This window comes from Sus scrofa, chromosome 11 (assembly GCF_000003025.6).
Source record: "Sus scrofa isolate TJ Tabasco breed Duroc chromosome 11, Sscrofa11.1, whole genome shotgun sequence".
Taxonomy (NCBI): domain Eukaryota; kingdom Metazoa; phylum Chordata; class Mammalia; order Artiodactyla; family Suidae; genus Sus; species Sus scrofa.
In genome coordinates this window covers 18219335-18239859 of record NC_010453.5, presented here as the reverse complement: position 1 = coordinate 18239859, position 20525 = coordinate 18219335, and the positions used below count along the sequence as shown (strand labels likewise).

The window sequence follows — 20525 nt, the reverse complement described above, 5'->3', positions numbered from 1 at the left end:
CCCAAAGCAGAGCTGCTGGCCACAGGAGAGGAGCGTTTTGCACATCACTACATGTGCTAAGTTGCTCTCGAAGGGATTGGACCAAGTTTGACGTCCACCGTTGTTTCCGAGTTCATTTCTTTTCTTCCTTGTCAATACTTGATTCTGTAAGATTTATTTATTTTGGAGGGGATGGTAAGAGAATGTTTAATTTTGTAAGAAATTGCCAAACTGTCCTCTAGCATGGCTGTACCATTTTTATATTCCCACCAGCAATGAATGAGAATTTGTGTTGTTTGTATTTTAATTTATAATTCCCTAACGACATAGATGACATGTGACATTGAGCATCTTTTCATGTACTTATTTGCCATCTCTCTGTCTTCTTTGTTGTCTGTTCAGATCTTTTGTCCAGTTTTTAATTGGGTTGTTTGTTTTCTTATTAAGTTTTAAGAGCTCTTTATATCTTGGGTACAATCATTTATCATATGTATCTGACAAGCATTGTCTCCTGATCTGTGGCTTTTCTTTTCATTCTCTGGATCCATGGTTTGCTGTCTGTCATGATACTCTGAGATTTAATGTTCTCCTCTCTGATGGGTGTGAGATGGTCTTTGCTTGTTTGCATTTGCAGTTCCTAGATTACTTAGTGGATTTGATCCTTGTTTGCTGAGCCTCTGTGCAGTTGAGTTTTTTATTTCTCTGACTTGTGTTCGTGGACTATGCTTTATCTTTGAGATCTTGGTTTTGCTTTTATGTATTTATATATAAATAAATTCTTATACTTTATTGTATATGCTGGATTTTAATTTTATTTATAGTGTTTTCTGTCATATAGAAACTTGTAATGTAATTAACATTCATCATCTTCCTTTATAATTTGTAGGATTTTTTTCCCCTAAGAAATTCTTTCTTTTCTTCTCCTTTTTTTTTTTTTTTTTTTTTTTTTTTCTTTTTAGGGCCACTTCTTCAGCATATGGAAGTTCCTAGGCTAGGGGTCAAATCGGAGCTGCAGTGGCCAGCCTACGCCACAGCCACAGCAATGCCAGATCCGAGCCATGGCTGCAACCTACTCCACAGCTCATGTCAACACTGGCTCCTTAACCCAGGAGCCAGGGATTGAACCCACATCTTTATGGATGCTAGTTGGGTTCTTAACCTGCTGAGCCACAACAGAAACTCCCATATTTTTTTTTTTGACACTTTGAATTTTGTGGTCAGTGTATCAGATTTCACAAAAATTTCTATTGGAATTTTAACTGGAATTCCACTGAATTTATAGATGAATTTGGGAAAAAATAGACACCTTTATAACATATGAGTCTTTCTATCCATTAGCTGGGTCTCTCTCTCCAGTTACCCAGATGTTCTTTCATGAATTTCAAAAATGTCCTGCACTTTTTTTTTTCTGTAGAGGTCTAGAACTTTGGGTTAGGCCTATTCCTGGGTTTGGTTTTTTGGTTTTGTTTTGTTACCTTTCCTAATACTTTTTAAAAATGAGCTGTTATTGGTATACACAAACACTGTAGTTTTTTTTTTTTTTTTAATATCACCCAACAATCTTGACAAACTCTCAAGTCTAAAAGTCACATTCACCTGAATATTTTATTTGGACAATTCTCATATGTAAATAAAGATTTTTTTTAAATTTTGGGGCCTCTTAACTTCTGTTTTTGTTTTACTACATTTTTCTAGAACATTGGGTTACAGTGGTGATTGGAAGCATTTAAAGTAGTGAGCCTTGTTTTAGTTCTTATGTTACTGGGATGCTTTTAAGGTTTTATCATTAAATTTGTGTATACCTGAGGTTTTTAATACTTTCATTTTATTAAAATTAGGAAGTTCCCTTTTATTTCTAGTTTGCTTCAAGTTAAAGTATTGAATCTTCCATTAACATTTAAGGTAATTATTGATATGTATGTTCTTATTGCCATTTTATGAGTTGCTTTGGATTTGTTTTTGTTGCTCTTTTTTCTTCCCTTCTTCTCTTGTTCTCTCCTCTTCTGGTTTGGTGACTATCTTTAGTGTTGTGTTTGAATTGATTTTTCTTATTTGTGTGGATATCAATTGTAGATTTTTGGTTTGCAGTTATTCCGAAGTTTTGATACAAGAGTCTATACATATACAAGATTGTTTTAAGTTGTTGTTCTCTTAATTGCAAGTGTATGTCCAGTGTCCTGCATTCATACCCTCCTCACACTTTCTGATTTTGGTGGCACAATTGTGCGTGGATGATTTCATATCTTTACTGTATATATACTTTTACTGGTGAGCCTTGTCATTTGAGGTATTTTTGTTTCCTGTTGCGGCCATTTCTGTCTAGAGAGGTTCCTTTAATATTTGTCATAAAGCTGGTTGAGTGTTGCTGAATTCTCTTAGCTTTTGCTTATCCGTGAAGCTTTTGATCTCTCATTCAAATCTGAATGAGAGCCTTGCTGGGTAAAGGAATCTTGGTTGGAGGTTTTTTCCTCTCATCCCGTTAAGTATATCATGCCACTCCCTTCTGGCCTGCAAAGTTTCTGCTGAAAAATCTGCCAATAACCTTATCAGGGTTCCCTTGTATGTTATTTGTTACTTTTCCCTGGCTGCTTTCAATATTTTCTCTTTGTCTTTAATTTTGGTCAGTTTGATTAATATGTGTCTTGGGGTGTTCCTCCTTGGGTTTATTTTATTTTATTTGTATTATTATTATTGTTGTCTTTTTGCTATTTCTTGGGCCACTCTCACAGCATATGGAGGTCCCCAGGCTAGGGGTCTAATTGGAGCCGTAGCTGCCAGCCTGCGCCAGAGCCACAGCAATGCAGGATCCGAGCCATGTCTGCAACCTACACCACAGCTCACAGCAATGCTGGATCCTTAACCCACTGAGCAAGGCTAGGGATCAAACCCACAACCTCATGGTTGCTAGTTGGATTCATCAACCACTGCGCCATGACAGGAACTCCCTTGGGTTTATTTTATATGGTACTCCTGCTTCCTGGATTTGAGTGAGTGGTTCCTTTCCCATGTTAGGGAAGTTTTCAGCTATTATCTCTTGGAATATTTTTTTCTGTCCCCTTTTCTCTCTCTTCTCCTTCTGGCACCCCTATAATACGGATGTTGGTGCATTTAACATTGTCCCAGAGTTCTTTGAGACTCTCTTCATTTGTTTTCAGTCTTCTTTCTCTTTCCTGTTTTGCATTTGTGATTTCCACTAATCTGTCCTCCACCTCGCTTATTCATTCTTCTGCCTCCTGTATTCTGCTGTTAGCAGCTTCTAGTGAATTTTTTATTTCAGTTATTGTATTTTGCATCTCTTCTTGTTTAAGTTTTATATCTTGTATGTCTTTGCTCAGTGTTTCCTGTAAGTTATCCATCTTTGCCTCCAGTTTATTTCCAGTGTCTTGCATCATCTTCAGCATCAACAGTCTAAAGTCTTTTTCCTGGACACTGAGAATCTCCTGATCACTTAGCTGTTTTTCTGGGGTTTTTTCTTTCTCCCTCATCTGAGTTATAGTTCTCTGTCTTTGCATTTTTACAGGGTTTTGGTGTGGTGACCTTTTTACAGATAATAGAGTTGTAGCCTCTCTTACTTCTGGTGTCTGCCCCCCTTGTGGCTGATGTTGGTATGGGGGACTTGCTGTAGGCTTCCTGATAGGAGGGACGGATGCCTGCCCACTGATAGGTGGAGCTGATTCTAATCCCTATGGTGGATGGGGCTTTGTCTCTGGGTGAGATTATAGGTGGCTGTGTGCCTGGTGGGGGGGGGTCTTTAGGCAGCCTGTTTACTGAGGGGTGTGGCTGTGATCCCACCTGGATTGTTGTTTGGCTTGGGCTTCTCAGTGCTGATGGGTGGGGCCAGATTTTCCCAAACTGGCCACCTCCAGAGAAGGGCACGCTGACAAATATTCCCAAGAGCTTTCCTTCCAATGTCCTTCCCCCAGAATGTTCCTGTTTTCCCAGGAGGTCCTCCAAGAACTGCAGTCAGGTCTGACCCAGATTCCTCTGGAGACTTTGCTTTGCCTTGGGACCCAGTGCACGTGAAAATCTGTGTGCGCCTTTAAGAATGGGGTCTCCATTTCCCCCAGTCCCGTGGAGCTTCTGCACACAAGCCCCACTGGCCTTCAGTGCCAGATGCTCTAGGGGCTCTTTCTCCCAGTGCCAGATCCACATACGTGAGAGTTTGATGGGGGCTCAGATCTCTGTGAACCAGTTACTTTCCAGTCTGTGGCGCTTCCCACCAGGAGGTGTGGGGTTACTTATATCACGTAATCACCCCTCCTCCCTCTTGATGTGGCCTCCTGGTTGTTTTCTGGAGTAGGATATCTTTTTGAAAGTTTCTGGTCCATTTGGTTGAAGATTGCTCAGCATGTGGTTGTAAGTTTTATTATTTTTAGGAGAGAAGTTGAGCTCCAGTACTTCTATTCCACCATCTTTTGAGGAGTTCTAAAGTGTTGAATCTTATGAAATGCTTTCGTCTGCATCTGTTGGAATGATATTCTGGGTCATTGTAATGATCTTTCCCCTTTGCTGTGTCCATGCACAATGCTGGATGCTTTCTTTTTTCTTTTTTTTCTTTTTACGGCCTCTCCTGTGACATATGGACATTCCCAGGCTAGGGGCTGAACCAGAACTGCAGTTGCCGGCCTACGCCACAGCCACAGCAACACAGGCTCCCAGCAGCCTCTGTGACCTACTCCACAGCTTGTGGCAATGCCAGATCCTTAACCCACTGAGCAAGGCCAGGGATTGAATTTGCATCCTTATGGACACTGTGTTGCGTTCTTAGCCCACTGAGCCACAACAGGAACTCCTATTTTTTAATATACATAAATTGATTTTTTTTCTTTTTTCTTTTTTGCTTCTTAGGGCCGCACCCGTGGCATATGGAGGTTCCCAGGCTAGGGGTCAAATCAGAGCTGTAGCCACTGGCCTACGCCACAGCCACAGCAATGTCAGATCCTTAACCCACTGAGCAAGGCCAGGGATGGAACCTTTGTCCTCATGGATGCCAGTCAGATTTGTTAACCATTGAGCCACGATGTGAACTCTCCATAAATTGATTTTTTAATATCTCAAGCTTACAGAAAAGTTGCACTCATATTACAAAGCACCTTTTCTGTTGGAAGTGATAAAAGAAATTTTCACATATTGAGATACAGAGAAGTCATTCTGGCTTCTATATGAGTTAACTTGAATTACATGCTAACTAAAATGCCTATTTGTTGCTTGTCAGACATACATTGTACATCTGCTTTAATTATTAGAGAAAAAGACACATTGACCAGAAATAAGGCATGTCCATGTTAAAAATAATGATGAAATGCCCCCTCTTTCTGGACGTCAATGCTGATACTCCTTTGACGATAAGACTCCCTTCCCAGGTGCCAAGGCTATGCCGACTCACCATGTATAGCCTAGTCTGTTCTTTTTTCTTTTTTTCTTAAACCTTGAAGAAATGTAACCTTGACTTGTTTAATGTTCTTTGTTTTGACAAGATATAAAACTGTGTTGGAAACCATGCTTTTCCGGAACAGTTTCTCCGAGTTACCTGGGAGGTGGCTTCCTGGCTAGTCCTTAGTTTGGCTCCAATAAGACTCTTTTCTCTTCTAATTATAGATTGTTTATTATTTCATTGACAGAACCGTTTGAAATTAAATTGAGACAGGATGTGTTGCCTCCCCTGAATGCTTTAGTATGTTTTTCCTACAGACACACACATTCACATGATCACAACGTAACCATCACACCAGGAATTTAACACTGATATAGTTCTACCCCCGAATCCTCAAGCTGCCCAGGTTTAGGTTCAGGTGTTCTAATAACTTTCTTTATAACAAGACTCTGATTCTCAGCTTATATTTGGTTTTCATGTCTCACATTTTCTCCTTTTAATCTGTCAGTCATAAGTTTATATGCTTGTTTACTTTGTGCTGTTAAACGATTCTGAGATTTAACGCTGTTGGGTCATGTTTTATTCCAGTGAACTGTTCATGTTAATTTGCTGCCATTTTTAATTAATTTCATTGGTATAATTTACATCTAAAAAGCACCCATTAGGTGTACTGTTTGGAGAGGACTGAGACGTGTATTTAGCAAGGTAACTGCAGCCAGCACCAGCAAGACCACAGTGTTTCCCCAGAAAGTTCCCTCCTGCCTGCTTGCAGTCACTTCCTCCCCAGCCCCAGCCTGGATAGCATGAATGAGCCTGTCTTTCTCGTCTCTGTGGAAGGAATCCTACAGTGTGTATTCTTTGCATCTGGCTTCTCTTGCTCAGCACAGGCTTTGGAGGTTCTTCCGTGTTATTTCCTGTATCTTTAATTCATTCCTCTGTATTTCTGCATAGTATTCCATTCTACGGATAAAGCACAACATCTTTATCCAGGTGCCTGCTGATAGCGCTGTGCATTATTTCCAGTTTGGGGACAGTAGAGTATATCTGCTGTGAACATCTGAATATGAGTCTTATTGTGGACATATGCTTTTTCTGTGTTATATTCACTAGGTTTTTTTTTAGATTCTACATATAAGTGATAACATGCAGTATATGTCTTTCTCTGTCTGACTTCACTAAACATAATATTCTTGAAGTCCATCTATGCTGTTGCAAATGGCAAAATTTCATTCTTTTTTATGGCTAATATTCCATAAATTGTGTGTGTGTGGGGGGGGACATCTTATATTCATATGTTGAGACACTTAGGCTGCATCCCTACTTTGGCTTTTGCAAAGATGCTACTATAAGTATTGGGGTGTATATATCTTTTCAAATTAGTGTTTTCATTTTCTTTGGATATATTCCCAGAAGTGGAATTGCTGGATCATACGATAGTTCAATTTTTAGGTTTTTGGGGGGAGCCGAGCCTGTGACATGCAGAAGTTCTAGGGCCAGGGGTCAAACCCACGCCACAGCAGGGACCCAAGCCACGGCAGTGACAATACTGGGTCTTCAACCTGCTGAGCAAGGCCAGAGGTCAAACTTCACATCATCCTCGTGGGGAAAACGTAGGGTCCGTAACCTGCCAACCCACCATGGGAACTCCACTTTGTGATCTTTTTGAGGATAGACATTCTGACAGGTGTGAGGTGAAATCTCTTTATGGCTTTCATTTGCAGTTCTCTGATGATTAGTGATACTGAGCATCTTTTCATATGCCTGTTGGCTGTCTTTATGTCTTCTGCAGAAAAATGTCCATTCAGGTCTTCTGCCCTTTTTTTTTTTTTTTTTTTTTTTGTCTTTTTCAGGGCCACACCCTCGGCATGTGGAGGTTCCCAGGCTAGGGGTCTAATCAGAGCTGTAGCCACTGGTCTTGGCCTATACCACAGCCACAGTAATGCAGGATCCTTATTAACCCACGGAGCAAGGCCAGGGATCGAAGCTGCAACCTCATGGTTCCTAGTCGGATTTGTTTCCACTGGACCATGATGGGAACTCCTCTGCCCATTTTTTGATTGGGTTGTTTTTTGATGTTGAGTTGTATGAGCTCTTTGTATGTTTTGGATATTAACCCCTTACCGGTCACAATACTTGCAGATATTTTCTCACGTTCAGTAGGTTGTCCTTTTTGTTTTGTCAGTGGTTTGTCAATGCAAAAGCTTTTAAGTTTAATTAGGTCCCATTTGTTTATTTTTGCGTAGGTTTTCCTTGCCTTTGGAAATAAATCCAAAAAAAAGAATATTGCTGTGGTTTATGTCAAAGTGTGTTCTGCATGTGTTTCCTTCTGGGAGTTTTATGGTGTCTGGTCTCACACTTGGGTCTTTAGTCCATTTTGAGTTTATTTTTTTATTATTTTTTTTTTTTTTGGTCTTTTTGTCTTTTGTTGTTGTTGCTATTTCTTGGGCCGCTCTCGCGGCACATGGAGATTCCCAGGCTAGGGGTCGAATCGGAGCTGTAGCCACCGGCCTACGCCAGAGCCACAGCAACGCGGGATCTGAGCCGCGTCTGCAACCTACACCACAGCTCACGGCAACGCCGGATCGTCAACCCACCGAGCAAGGGCAGGGACCGAACCCGCGACCTCATGGTTCCCAGTCGGATTCGTTAACCACTGCGCCACGACGGGAACTCCTTGAGTTTATTTTTGTATGTGATGTAAGAAGATGCTTTAACATGGAGCTGTTCGGTTTTCCCAGCACTCCTTATTGAAGAGATTGTCTTTTCTCCACTGTGTATTCTTGGTTCCTGTTTTTTCTGGCCACACCCATGATATGCGGAAGTTCCTGGGCCAGGGATCAAACCCATGTCACAGCCGTGACCCAAGCCATAGCATTGGCTACACTGACTCCTTAGCCATTTGGCTACTAGGGAACTCCCTCTTTTTGCCTTCTTTGCTTGTGGTTATATGCTTTTATTTTTCTTGGGTGAATACCCAGAAGAGGAATGCTGGGTCATAAAATAAGTGTGTTTAAAGGTGATGGCATCACTTTACACTTCTGCCAGTAGTGTGTAAGAGTTTCATTTGCTCCCTCATCGACACTTGATGTTTTCAGTCTTTTTAATTCTAACCAGTCTAGGCAGTGTGTTTTGGTATCTCATTGTGGTTTTAATTTGCCTGAGGGTTACTGATATTGAGCACCTTTTCACGTGCTTATTCGCCATCTGTACCTCTCCTTCTAAGAAGTGTCTGTTCAGATTTTTTGTCCATTTTTTGTTGAGTAGTTTGTCTTAGTGGCAAGAATTTTTCCTGTATTCTGAATATAAGTTTTTTTGTCAGAAATATAAATTGCACACATTTTCTCCCAGTCTCCGGCTTGCCATTTTGTTTTCTTGGCAATGTCTTTCACAAACGCAAAAAGTTTTGGTCTTTTTGTCTTTTTAGGGCCACGCCCAAGGCATATGAAGGTTCCCATGCTAGGGGTCTAATCGGAGCTGTAGTCACCGGCCTACACCACAGCCACAGCAACACCAAGATTCTTAACCCACTGAGCGAGGCCAGGAATCGAACCCTTGTCCTCATGGATGCTAGTTGGGTTTGTTAATTGCTGAGCCATGACAGGAACTCCAAAAAGTTTTAATTTAGATCAACTTTTAATAACTTCTTTCTTTATAGTTTCTGCTTTTTATAAGAAATCTTTGGGAGTTCCTGTCGTGGCTCAGTGGTTAACGAATCCCGACCAGGAACCATGAGGTTGCAGGTTCGATCCCTGGCCTCGCTCAGTGGGTTAAGGATCTGGCGTTGCTGTGGCTGTGGCACAGGCTGGTGGCTACAGCTACAGTTAGACCCCTAGCCTGGGAACCTCCATATGCTGCAGGTGTGGCCCTAGAAAAGACAAAAACACCAAAAAAGAAATCTTCTGAGTTCCTGTCGTGGCTCTGCGATATCCATGAGGATTTGAGTTCGATCTCTGGCCTTGCTCAGTGGGTTAAGGATCTGGTGTCGCTGTGAGCTGCAGTGTAGGTAGCAGATGTGGTCAGATCTGGTGTTTCTGTGGCTATGGTGTAGGCCAATAGCTCCAGCTCTAGCTGAACCCCTAGACTGGGAACTTCCATATGCCTTGGGTGCGTCCCTAAGAAGACCAAAGAAAGAAAGAAAGAAATTTTTGCCTATGCCAGTGTCAAGAAGTTTTTCTTGTGTGTTTTTCATGCCCTTTATTATTTAAGTATATGTGTAATGTTGATCTTTCATTTGCAGGTAGTTTAGATTCTTTGGGGTTCAAGAAACTCTTAGAAACTGGAGCCAGCCTAACCATAAAGTGGGCTTTGTAATAAGTTACAGGGGCATTTCATGGCTCCTGAAGGCAGGCACACAGCGGGGGCCCAAGAATCAGGAGCTGGGACGTGGTCCGAGAAGTCCTCTTTAGCCTTCATTCTTTTTTTTCTGTCTTTATAGACTGACTCACTCTGACTGTGTGGCTCAGAGCCTAATCCACTCTCCTAGGATAGGGACCTGGGCCCAGTTTGGTGTTAGGGCCCCACAGGTCCAGTTACGCTCTGGGGGTCAGGGTCAGGCAGTATAAAACATGCCTGGGGATCAGGACCACCCCCAGAGAACATCAGGGTGGCTTGAGAGCTGCTCACATACCCCAAAAGGTGGCCACCGTTCTCCCCTCCAGCCCACCTTCCCCTCGGGCAAGTACTGGGGGGGGGGGGGGTGGGGAACACCCTACCATTTCCTGACCTGCAGCTTTCAGCAGGCCTTTGTGCATACTCTGGGTTTGTTTTTTTGTTTCCCAATCTGCAGCTGTATTCTTCAGGACTTGTGGAATGTGAGAGTGACAATCCAAGTGACCACGAGAGAAATTTTGACGTGGAATCAGTAAAGAAAGAAATCAAGAGAGGAAGGAAGTTGGTAAGTACAAATGACTGTCTTATACAAGATGAACGGGCCTCAGGGATGCCTTCAAAAGAGAGGTTATCTGAAAAGATTATGAGACTGATAAGCCACGGATAGAGATGAATCTCGGAGAGCTGCAAGAGGTGGGGCCTGTATTGGAAACGTAGCCGAATATTTAATCTTTTAAAGTAAACTACAACACGCCTCATTAGCACAGTAGATAGGAGTTAGTAGAAACGAGCTACTTATGCTTTGGTTGTCAGTAACAACCACCTCACACTGGCTCTAACATAAAGTCTGCTTATTTTCTCACTTCGCCAGAGGAAAAACTGGCTTCCAGGTTGGTTGATTCAGTGGCTCAATGATGTCATCAAGGGTCCATCATGCCTGCCACCCTCCTGTCTAAAACATCAGCTGAGGCATCCTTTCTTGTTCCTATCCATCCAAAGAGAAAGTTCATCCCCAAGCCCAAAATAAGAGCCCTTCTGAAAGTTTAATGAGGCCACACCCTCTCTCTGCACCCTTTGCGAGAGGCCGCCGAAACTAATCAGGAGCTCGCCTTGGAGCCCGCATCGGCTTCCTCCGGAAAGGAAGGATGCTGAGCAGTCACCCTGCTGGGTCCACTGCCGCGGACGCCCTCCTCGGGGACAGGCCCTTCACAGCTGCATCAGCAGTACAGCAAGCTCCAGCACCAGCACCCTTGCCGCCGCCACCACAGTCAGCTGAGTGAGCTGGAGCAAACTTTTTTCAGTCCTTGCAAGATGTCAGCACATCATGGGCGGTTTCCACACCACCTGATGTGCTTGGAGAGGCAGCAGCACCGGTGCTCGCTCGGTGAGCAGGCAGCTCAGCACAGTGGGGGCTCAGGAAGCCTTCCTAGCCTTTCACCCCCTTCCAGGAAGGCGGTGAAAATGAGGATGGGGAATCCCAGAGAGAGGGGACGGGGTGTGCAAAAGTCAGGGAGGCAAGAAAGGAGACACCGCCCGTTCCTTAAACTGTACGCAGGGGACTGTGCCTGGCTTTCCCCTTGCTGACCTTGCGAAACCGCATAGGATGTCCTGGAGGGCGAGACCATGCCTTTGACACTAGCGATGAACGGCTGGTTTTCACTGTAACCAGGAAGGCTTGGGGAAGCACCTTTGTGCATTGTCTGTGCGCCGGGTAGAGAGGCGCCCGACAGCACGTCCCTGGCAGTGGAACTGCGGAGTCAAAGAGAATTCCCTTTGGAAGTCTTGGAAACGTGCTGACAAACTGCCCCCAGAAAGACCCCACCACTTTATTCTTCCGTACGTAGTGGACGAGAGAGCACTTCTCCCAGCCCTCAACAGAAAATGCACATCAGAAACCTTGTTGATGTGCACCCTCCGACAAAGCTCTGTGGTTAAACATGCCCCCTCTTGAGGACCCCTCCCCTCCTCCCGCGGTGGGTCTGGCAGGGCACAGTCAGTCCCCTGCGGACCCCCCGGGCGCATCCCCAAAGCCCCGCCCTGGGGCAGTGGGCCGTCCCATGTCTGCAGGAGCCGAGTGGCGCTGGCACTCGAGCGGTTGCACAACCGGAGAAAAACCCACAGATGTTTCAACTGATCTTAGATTCAGACTGTTGACACGTCGCCCTCCACTCTCCACGTTGACTCGTTCATTTCCTGTCATCTCTTTTTAAAACCTTTCCCCACCCCAGCTTCCCGTTCCCAAGTTGATGACTATGCCTGATTTTTTTTTTTTTTTTGATAGACTTTATTTTTAGGGCAGTTTTAAGTCACTGGAAATCTCAGGGGACCGTACAGAATCCCGTGTTCCTCCTGCCCCCACGCATGCTCAGCCGTCCCTTTATCAGTATCCCCTGCTAGAGGGGACATTTGTTACAACTGATGGACAACAGTGACACATCAGAAACACCCAAAGGCCATAGTTTCCATTAAGGTTCACTCTTGGTGGTGTACTTTTTTTTTTTTTTTTCCTAATTCTTACCACGAAAATGGAGGTGATTAGACCAAACCACTGCCCACGCCCAACCCCCGTCCCCAGACTCAGACCCTCCTGTCAAAGCCAACCCTCCACTCGGGCTTGGGAGTTGTCCGCCTTCCCTCCTTAAGGACTGACTTTGCATTTTCCTCCGTCCCCTGTACCTCAGTATCCCCTTGTACTAGATTATTCTCATCTGCATAGAAACATGATCAACTGATCATGTCATCTTAAAAACAAAAAAAAAATTCCTTATACACAAAAAGCTGGTCGATTAAACTGTCACTTGCCTGTCCTTAGTTGATTTTCAGCAGTGTCATCCCACAGAGGTCCCTGCCCTGTGGCTTGGAGCACTTTCTGTGACTTCCTGGACACACCCTGCGAGTGTGTCTCTTACCGTTCTGGCTGCTGCTCCCCAGGTGCCTTGGCTTTTTTTTCCTCCTCTGCTCCACCTCTAGGGTTTCAGGGCCCAAGGCGAGGCTCTGGGCTCCTTCCTCAATCTCAGCATCCTTCCCAAGTGACCTCCTCCAGCTCTCATGGCTTCAGTACCATTCTTACGCCAGGGACTCTCGCTCGAGCCCTGACGACCAGCCTGACACACCTACATGGAGAGCTGACAGCATCTCATATTAAACTGGCAGGAAAAGAATACAGTCCCACCCGCTACGCACCCAGACACACCATCCATCCAGACCTGTTCACCGCTCCCCTCCGACAGAACATCCTGTAAACCAGCCTTGGCCATGGCCCCAATCCCCTCAACAGTTGGGTTTCTGTGGCCCCCACTTGGCTCCTTCATATCAGACCGATAGACGGATAGAAAAAAGCAAGAGAGCAAATGAATCACACTGAGAAAACCTTATTACTCAGGGTTTTTGTTTTGTCTTACATTTTTGGCCTTTCTATATAGATTCTAACGAGGCTGCACTACTTTTTCTCAGGTCACCCTCAGTGGTGCCTCTGTGGGCAACGTTATCTCCAGGGAGGAACCTGGGTCTCAGGGGAAGGGACTGGCCTAAGACCCCAGAGCACTGGTACTGCCTGGAGCTGCCCTTGGCCACAGGCTTAGTGTCCCCAGCAGGACTCTTTGCCTAGAGCTGGACAGTTTGGCCAATCCTGCTTTTGAGAAATCTTTTTTTTTCTTTTTTCTTTTTTTTTTTTTTTTTTTTTTTACCTTTTTATGGCTGCACCTGCGGCATATGGAAGTTCCCAGGCTAGGGGTCGAATCAGGGCTACAGCTGCCAGCCTATGTCACAGCCTTGGCAACCCCAGATCTGAGCCACATCTGTGACCTATGCCATAGCTGTGGCAACACCAGATCCTTAACCTACTAAGTGAGGCCAGGGATCGAACCCACATCCTCATGGACACTAGTTGGGTTCTTAACCCGCTGAGCCACAATGGAACTCCTCTTTAAAATTTTTTAAATTAAAAAAATTTTTTTTAACTATAGCTGATTTATAATGTTGTGTCCTTTTTTAAAAAAATATATAGTTGATTTACGACATTGTGCTAATTTCTGCTATACAGCAAAGTGACATAGTCACACACACACACTCTCTCTTTTTCATCCTGATCTATTCCAGGTGACTGGCTATGGTTCCCTGTGCTCTAGAGTAGAACCTTGTCTGTCTATTCTAAATGTAATAGTTTGCATCCACTAAGCCCAAACTCCCAGTCCCTCCCACTCCTACCTTCCTCCCCCTTGGCAACCACGAGTCTGTTCTCTTTGTCTGTGAGTCCGTTTCTGTTCTGTACATAAGTTCATTTGTGCCATATAGAGATCTCTTTTATTTTTTATTTTGTTTTTTTTTTTTTTGTCTTTTTTTGCCATTTCTTGGGCTGCTCCCGCGGCATATGGAGGTTCCCAGGCTAGGGGTCTAATCAGAGCTGTAGCTGCCAGCCTACGCCAGAGCCACAGCAACTCGGGATCCAAGCTGCGTCTGCAACCTACACCACAGCTCGCGGCAACGCTGGATCGTTAACCCACTGAGCAAGGCCAGGGGTCGAACCCGCAACCTCATGGTTCCTAGTCGGATTTGTTAACCACTGCGCCACGACGGGAACTCCCTAGAGATCTCTTTAAAACAGGAGGTTTTAAAAACAACAACAACATAAAAAGGGTTTTCTGCTTTTCATCAGATCATTATAAAACATGCCAGTGAATTGAGGTGTTGCTACAATTTCAAAATGAGCAGCCAAATGTAAAGAGCCAGTGCTTGTCACTGCAGACAGCAGGGTTGCCGAAGGAGAAATAACATTGGGTGAGATCTCTCAAGTTTAACAAAGAGTCTGAAAAAACAGGCACTCACTCAGTAACATCTCTTCTTCTGTAGAAATGCACATTTTGCGGTAAAAAGGGAGCCACCGTGGGATGTGATTTAAAATCCTGCTTGAAGAATTACCACTTTTTCTGTGCCAAGAAAGACCACGCAGTTCTACAAACTGATAAACTTCAAGGAACTTATAGGTATTTAACAAAACAGTTTCAAAGCTTTGTTTGGGGTCCTGGAATAAGGAATGGTTAGATTAAGACAAGAAGGGTTTTTTTAAAAGCTAATTTTACCCGAGCGGTTTTCAAGTAAGAACCTGATTAGGGGGATGCCCAGTTGGGAACCAGACTTCAAAAAATTTTGCTTAAGTGTCAGATGAAGAGAAGTAGGGTTAGTTTTCTTTTGTGTTTTACTTTCTTTCTGATAAGAAAGCACTGGTTATCATTGTGACACAAGTGACGTAAGAAGTGGCCACCAGGCTGAGAATCAGTTCCCACTGGCTCTTTTATGCAAATAGCCTGACTTGTTAGTCCCAGACCCATCTTGAGTCCAAAAATGAATGTATTTTTCCACCACTGTCCCCACTCTTTTCACTAGAAACAGCTTCTAAAAATGATAGGGAAACTACGCAGCAAATACAGTCAATCCGTCATAACGTCCTTGAAGAAACGCACCTGGTTTGTATTTGCCTTTGGCTTTGAAATCCTGCTCCTTGTCTTTCAGTCATTGTTTAATGTTAATTTCGACCCGGTAAGGTATATTTCAACGCCAACAGAAGTGTATTTGTTTTATCTAGGAAGAAACTTGATCTTCCGTCTGATGAAAGATACCAGTTCAATTAAGTCATTATACAATTTAGTCACAAGAAATCAGTGAGGAGGGTGGATTAATTGACTCAGGTCAAGTTCAGCTGACTTTCTGGTATGTAGGTGCAGTCTAATATATGTCATATAAAGGTGAAGGGAAAAAGTCTTAAAGAGTTTTAACCTTTTTAAAGTTATGAGATGGAATAAAACAGAAAGTCTGACGTTGATGAGCCAGTGAGACATTTCTCACTGCTTCGGGGCGTGTGAATGGATTCTGATTGAACTAGACATTTTAAACTTCGGTGACAAATATGCATTTTTTTCAGTCATTGTATCTAAATAATAGGATTCGTGTTATGAAAGGATTATTTTTAGTATAATTTAAAAAAATTTTTTTTTGTCTTTTTAGGGCTGCACCTGAAGCATATGGAAGTTTCGCTAGAGGGCGAATTGGAGCTGTAGCTGCAGGCCTACACCACAGCCACCGCAACAAGGGATCCGAGCTGTGTCTGTGACCTGCACCACGGCAATGCCGGATCCTTGATCCATGAGTGAGGCCAGAGATTGAATCCGAGTCCTCATGGATGCTCGTTGGGTTCATTAACCGCTGAGCCGTGATGGGAACACCTAAATATTATTTTTAATATGATTCTTTAAATAAGATTTGTTACATTCCTAAATGATATTTTAAGGTTCCATATGGAGGGTAGATTTATTTCATCCCATGGACACATATCCCCAATTTTATCAAAGTGTTCCAGCACTATTTTATTTTTATTTATTAAAAAAAATTATATGCTTTAGGTTATTTATTTTTGGTTCTCATCTCCCCACTTACTATTTTCTTTTACTTTTTAAAAAAATTTGTTATAGCTGAATTACAATGTTCTGTCATTTTCTGCTATTCAGCAAAGTGACCCAGTTATTTATATACATTCTTTTTCTCACATTATTCTCCATCACGTTTCCATCACATGTGACTGGATATAGTTCCCAGTGCTGTACAGCAGGACCTCATTGCTTATCCACTCCAAATGCAATCGTTTGCATCTGCTAACCCCAGACTCCCAGTCCCTCCCACTCTTCCCCCTCCCCCTTGACAACCACAAGTCCATTCTCCATGTCTAAGAGTTTCTGTTCTGTAGAACGGTTCATTTGTGCCATATATTAGATTCCAGACATAAGTGCTATCATATGATATTTGTCTTTTCTTTTTGTGACTTAATTCACTTCGTATAAGAATCTCTAGTTGCATCTGTGTTGCTACAAATGGCATTATTTTACAAGTTCCATAGATTTTTTCTTGCTCAAGACTAGAAAGGAGGAGTTCCCATCGTGGCTCAGTGGTTAACAAATCTGACTAGGAACCATGAGGTTGAGGGTTTGATCCCTGGCCTTGCTCAGTGGGTTAAGGATCCGGCGTTGCTGTTAGCTGTGGTGTAGGCTGCAGACGTGGCTCAGATCCAGTGCTGCTGTGGCTCTGGTGTAGGACAGTGGTCACAGCTCCGATTAGACCCCTAGCCTGGAAACTTCCATGTGCCTCGAGTGCAGCCCCAGAAAAGACAAAAAAAAAAAAAAAAAAAAAGACTAGAAAGGAAATGTGTAAATATGTTAATTTTATATTCTTTTTAAATTTCATTTGCTGAGAAACTCATTGGTTCATTGTTTTATTATTTATTTTATGATAACTTCTCCAAAGGCCTAAAACACCCCTAAAAGACCATCATTAGCAGAGCTACAAAGTCAAAGAGGATCGTGACATTCCTGCTACACCTTAAAGTCTGAAAAAAATACTGATCATGTATTTGTAGAACCAATGAATAGAGACTCAGTAAATTAATCATTTCTGTCATTGTTTTACCAAGTGTCAGGTGAACTTTTATGCGTTTTAAAATTGAATCAAAATAGTTGGAGTGCTTGGCATACACACAGCCCCTTGCTATGTGCAGTGAGAATATAGAGGACCTAGACATGGACTCAAACTCCTCACCTCATGGGAGGACCAGCAAGGTCCAAACCCATAGAAGCACATGGCGTGATGGGGGCCGGAGGGCATGTCCGTGAAAGCAGCTTGGCTTTGAGTTGATAATTGTTGAAAATGGGGCATGGGTGGGGGGACATGGGAGTTCATCATATTTCTTCCACTTTCACATGTTTGAAATTGTCCACAATTTAAAAAAAAAAAAAAAAAAAAAGTTAAGTACCTGGCAAACAAAAGTACTCAGAGATGCCAGAATCTGAAGCTTGAGGAGATCACTCGTGACTGGGCGAGCAGGTGGGGTTGCTGGGAAGGCTGCGTGGAGCAGGCAGGAACCAGGATTAGAAGGGACACATCATACATTCCTTAAGTGAGGGGGACTGTATCCTGGGGGGCCAGCCCCTTAAGCAAAGGGTCTGGGGCTGAGGAGCAGGACAGGCTGGAATGACAAGGGGGCCTGAGCAGCTCTTTCAAATTCACTCACCTCACATCTTCGCCGTAGCTGCTCTGCTGCTTCCCTCTCTTCTAGGGCACTGACCAGTCCCAGGACCGTGGAGGTCAAATCTGAGATCCAGGGGAGACGCCTGTTGAATTAGAGACCTGCTTTCCCCCCGAAATTAGTGCACGTACTTCTGTGCTACCTCTTAGCGAACATCAGCAGAACTTTGTGTCGTCAGGTGGAAAGTGTCTTAGCTGCTGGATCTCTAGGTATCTTTATACAGTAAAATCCCACGGGCCCCTGTATGTGCTCAAGTGCTCAAAATATTTAGGCAGCGCTCAGCCCTTCAGAGAACACGCTGACCTGTCTGAGGTTCAAGGGCCCAGGGGACACGGGCCCAGGGGACACGGGCCCAGGCTCCACCTACATTTGATGTGGGTCAGTCACTCACACAGGCTTGAACAGCACATTTTGAAAACAAATGTGAAGAAGAGACTAGTTCACTTTTAAATTAGAAGACAATAAGCATAATATTGGAAAAGGGTAAATTGAAATATTTGATTGTTTGAAATCTCATGTTTTCAGAGTGTTTTGCACACACCATGCTGGAACGCAAAAGGCTGGACCTGAAAATGGTAAGTCCCTAAAATTTAGTGTTGTGGGTTTGAAGAATGGTACACGTTTGGGTAAGACAGGGCTGACGTCTTAGCTTTACTCATAAGTTAAAGGGCACATTTTTGAGCTAAATTGTTACATTTTCAATTAAGCTGTCGGTCTCCACACAGCGTGCAGGAGACTTTTCTTCTTTGTAAACTAAAGGCGAAGCCTTTGTCTGGTGTCCTGCATCCTGACTGCAGTCAGAGAACCAAACCAGGACACTGTCAAGAGCTTTGCCCTCGGCTCTGGAGTGGCTGTGGTGCAGGCTGGCAGCTGCAGCTCTGGTTCGACCCCTAACCTGGGAACTTCCATTTGCCACAGATGTGGCCCTCAAAAGCAAAAAAAAAAAAAAAAAAAAAAAAAGAGCTTTGCCTTTTGTGACTGCTTTCTTCCTGAAAGACTAAGAATTTTCAATACACGGAATTGATAGCCGTGTTATATGTCCCCTGAGTACAGTTTTTCTAAGGATGCATGGTTAGCATTTCTCTTCTAAGGGAAGCTGGGCCTGGCTTCCTGGAGTCCCGTGGCCTCCATGTACTGTCAAGACAGCAGTCCCGCCCACGCTAGGTCTGGAATGTTCTCTGTGGATGGGAGTCTGCCCTCTTTGGCAAAGGGTTAGTTCCCTGTCGTGCCAGCTGCATTCTGTGGCGGTAAACCTTGCCCTCTAAATGACAGTGTTACCTTCATTCTTGAGCCTTTACCCTTTCAGCTTATCAGAAATACGATTAAAAAAAAAAAGGGCTGTCAATCAATGCTTACTAACAGGAAAAGATGATAATAATGTATTTGTTTTAAAAAGCAGATTAGAGGAGTTCCCATTGTGGCGCATCAGAAATGAATCCGACTAGGAACCATGAAGTTGCAGGTTCGATCCCTGGCTTTGCTCAGCGGGTTAAGGATCTGGCGTTGCCGTGAGCTGTGGTGTAGGTCGCAGACGCGGCTTGGATCTGGCGTTGCTGTGGCTCTGGCGTAGGCCACTGGCTACAGCTCCGATTTGACCCCTAGCCTGGGAAGCTCCATATGCTATGGGTGTGGCCCTAAAAAGGACAAAAAGACAAAAAAAAAAAAAAAAAAAGGCAGATTAGAACGCTTTAAGGAATCAGGAATCCTTTCTGCACAGGAGACCGTCCCTTTCTTTGGAACTCTTCCAAGTGTTCTGTGTATACAAACTGACCTGCTACTTACTATACTTTGCTTTTTCACTTAGAGATTCTTCCCCCTCAGTGGCTATAAGTGGATCCTACCTCTTTTTAAAAAGGCTGCGTCGTATTCCATTGTGTATGTTATTCAGTTGAATAGCTGAACCTCAATTGAATGAGTCTCTGCATGACAGACTCATAAGTTATTTCCAGCTTTTTCTATCACGGTTAATACTGTCGTTAACATTTTCCTTCGTTCATCTTTGTGCCTTTATGTGACGATTCTATTAGGAATACTTCCTATAAGCAGACTGTTGGCTCAGAGAGTATAAACAATGAAACTTTGGATAACCGTTGGCTAATTATCTTCTAAAGAGGCTGCACCAGCAGTACGCGATTACCCAAATATTTGCAAACATTATATATTAAAACACCTTCATCTTTGTCAATCTGAATGTTGAAAAACTGTTCTGCTTCGCATGGCTTTACTGATGGGTGAAATGGAGTGTATTCCCCTATCTTTTGGTCAATTAGATTTGTTTTCCTGGGACCCAATTTGTTTTTCTATTTAATAAACCCTCTTCCCAGAGTTCCCCATTTGCTCACTTTTCTACCCAATTGCCTTTTCCGTATTGATTTATAAGAATCTTTCTATATTTTAAAAATTGGCCTTTTGTAATTTGTTTTGCAAACATTTAAAGTTTGGCCTCTCTTTTGACTTTGTGCTAACTTTTGGCACAAAAGAGTTGTATATTTTATATGATCAAGCATCACTCTTTTCCTTTGTGGATTCTGCTAACTACATTTGTATTTTTCCGCTCACTTTTCAGGACCAAGAAAAAGAGGGAGGAAAAGACTTTCCTCAACAGGCAATCATGCACAGGTAATTTGACTTAATTTTATAGCTTTTAAGTTTCTCCGCATGGTATTTTATTTTTTATTTTTTATTGAAGTATAGTTGATTTACAGTGTTGTGTTCGTTTCAGGTGTACAGCAAAGTGATTCAGTTATACGTGCGCACGTATCCATTCTTTTTCTG

At 43.3% G+C, this 20525-nt stretch overlaps 1 protein-coding gene across 5 annotated transcripts in view; it reads left to right on the top strand.

Annotated features, from left to right (window-relative positions):
• PHF11 (PHD finger protein 11) overlaps positions 1 to 20525 on the top strand; it is a 47010-nt gene that overhangs the window by 12223 nt on the left and 14262 nt on the right. For all 5 annotated transcript variants that reach the window (XM_013980496.2, XM_013980494.2, XM_005668398.3 and 2 more), the window contains exons 3-6: positions 10140 to 10247; positions 14531 to 14664; positions 18276 to 18325; positions 20317 to 20369. In XM_013980496.2, coding sequence (XP_013835950.1) covers positions 10140 to 10247; positions 14531 to 14664; positions 18276 to 18325; positions 20317 to 20369 — 345 coding nt within the window. The remainder of the gene's footprint in view (positions 1 to 10139; positions 10248 to 14530; positions 14665 to 18275; positions 18326 to 20316; positions 20370 to 20525) is intronic.